We start from the raw sequence: 2,713 nt of genomic DNA on the forward strand, positions 1-2,713 counted from the left end.
CTGTAGAGTGTCTAGTATTTAAATTATTTGGCATAATAAATTGGAGTCAGCAATCTTATATTTAGACTGCTTTAGTGGTTTTCTTATCTTTCTGTCCTGATCATTCCTGTTTATCATTAGTCTTTTGTTTGTTTATTTGATAATTTAATAATGGTAGAACTATGTCCATCATCTTCAGCTAGCATAAAAACTGTGATGAATATAATGTTTTGATTAAAGATTATTTTTCAGCTTTAAATACTTTAACTGAGCTTTCTACTTTCATTTTTACCCAGTAGTTTCTGTGCATTATTAATGGAAGATGCAAATGTCTTATAACTCAGTAACTTCACTCACAAAACAATAGCTTAATGAACATTAAATTTCTGAACTATTTGAAGCCTGGTAGCTACCATTACCATGATTAGAAAGAAACCAAATGGGCTTTTTAACTGTTTCATGTATTGAAAAACATTGCATGAATGTCTACTTTTTTGAAAAGTGAAACTGATAAGTCTACTTCAGATTTTTTCTTAGACATAAGATAACTGACACTAACTCCCATTCTGCAATTATTCCAGGATGAAATTGGCCTCAAGGAATGGTCGATATCTTTGAGATCTGCACACAAAATGTCTCTGGAGCTTCTAAGCAATATGGCAAAGAAGGCTGGCAGAATCTATGGGACAGAAGGGAACAACAAGCCCTCTTTCATGGCTCGCAATGGCAATGGCAACTGAGCGCCGAGGATAGGGCCCAAGTGGACAAGTGTGCTGTGTGTTATTATTTTGACCAACCATGATTCTCAAAAGAACCAGAAAACTGTCAAGACACTGGCAAACATCTTCCTCATTATTCATGTACAGAGTTGAAATAACTTCCATGAGTGAAGATCTGTTTGGTAACCAGGGTTATTTCTTGCACAAAATTTAATGTCATCTGGTCCTTACTTCAGCACAGAAATATTAAATTAATGAGTCCTACCAATAAAACACAGGTGATCTTGAAAGTAAACTGTGATTAGATTAAGAATGATCTATTCAGAGTGAAGGACAATTTATAGGTTATTTTTGTCCCTAGGCTTCATGATTCTAATGTCCTGTAGAGAGCTTCTCGGTTCATGTATGAGAAAACAGTCATTCCATCTGGTTTCATAGAACCCTTTGAAGTTTGTGATATAGATTCTCAAGAAATACTTTTTTAACAGTGAGTCTTTTATGAAGATGTAACTTATGGTGCATTGGTGAAAACAAAGAGTTCAGTCAGAAAAGGAATAAAAGGAATTTACCTATTTTCTTGGATTGACTGTACATTTAGCTTGATAATGTAATGTTGCTCCCCTCTGCAGTTGTGTACATTTATGTGTCTAAAGGAAAGGGTTCAAGATTTAAAATCATACCATGCCTATCTCATGTTTCATAGGCTGTAGTAAGACTGGGATACATGTAGGTGGAAAGATAACCATGTAACAGTTCTCCTGTTGCTTGTTGTACTCCAAAGGATACTTTGATCCTCATTGTTCATTTGATGTAAAGAAATGAGGTGGAGTTAATCTTTGGACTTTTTAAGTGTTCACAGCTCTATTTTTGTGCCAGATGATAGGAATGAATCTTTAGGATTAACTGTTACACTGACACTGTGATGTCTTACTAAGTGAGTGTGAGATGAGATGTGGGATTAACTTAATGTGTTGCCAGTGACAACATGAGCAGTAAACCCCTATGGTGGACCTGTTGCCAGCTTCTCTTGTTGACACTTTGTCAACTTTGGTGTTGGTAAAAAAAAATTTCCATGTTTGTGGTGTTTGTGTTTCCTTCATTTGTGTGCACGTCAATGTGCTGCTGTGAGAGTGATTTATGTACATGCATCATCTCAGTAACACATAAGATTCTTTTAAGATTTTACTTGAACAGTTACAGTAAAGTGGTACTGCAAGGTGCATCCGAACATGTACGCACAACCTTCCTCAAGCAGTGTTGGTGGACCTTGTGCACCAAACTCTATGCTTGTGATGATTATTTAGTACAGTTTTCCTGTACTATTTAGCAAATACATTTTGATCCTTGTGATAATTGTGCATTTTCCTGTCATGGTGTCAACTGTGAAGCTGTGCAGTACTGTTCAAGTGAAGTACAATATCCATGGCGGGAATGACTATTGTGTATATTGTCAAGTTTTGTCAGGAAACTGGTCACAAAGGCTTCCTCCCTATCATACTTGGAAGGAAATCAGGAACGGGAAAACCTCACATTTTTTGACTATTATATATCCTATCTGGCATGTGAAGTGTCTTATATGCACCTTAATACTATATAATTTTCATTGTAATTATGAAAGCGTTATTAAATAAATGATGATTTTATTAATATTTATTTATAAATAGCTGTGTGTGAAGTAAGTTTATACTGCTGTGTTGTATGTGATTGCATTGCAATGTATATTTAGGTAATAGCTTGCTGTGTTGAGGGATAGAGTAGGAAGGAAGTCTAATAGATACTGGATTTTAATTATGGGAAGCCTTAACAAAGCCTTCCCTTTGATCCCTGACAGCAGAACTCACCTCTGTCTACTTAACAGAACCACAATCACATGAGGAACATCGTCACTCCCATAATGTTTTTGTTGTTAGTATGAATTTTTAAAAATTCTTAGAGACATCTATCATTTTCATCGTCATTGCTTATTTGTCATTCAGGGGGATATTTTTTTCTCAAAGGGGCATTGCTTTCTTATT

The 2,713-nt window shown here is 35.5% G+C and overlaps 1 protein-coding gene across 1 annotated transcript in view; it reads left to right on the forward strand.

The window, feature by feature from the left end:
- The window catches only part of LOC119587090 (G protein-coupled receptor kinase 1-like), a gene marked incomplete at its 5' end in the record, with an annotated part of 148,076 nt that extends 145,731 nt beyond the window's left edge, over positions 1 to 2,345 (forward strand). The window contains 1 exon segment of the mRNA XM_037935840.1: positions 561 to 2,345. Coding sequence (XP_037791768.1) covers positions 561 to 719 — 159 coding nt within the window.
- Positions 2,346 to 2,713: the final 368 nt, after the last annotated feature.

This window comes from Penaeus monodon, chromosome 22 (assembly GCF_015228065.2).
Source record: "Penaeus monodon isolate SGIC_2016 chromosome 22, NSTDA_Pmon_1, whole genome shotgun sequence".
Classification (NCBI taxonomy): domain Eukaryota; kingdom Metazoa; phylum Arthropoda; class Malacostraca; order Decapoda; family Penaeidae; genus Penaeus; species Penaeus monodon.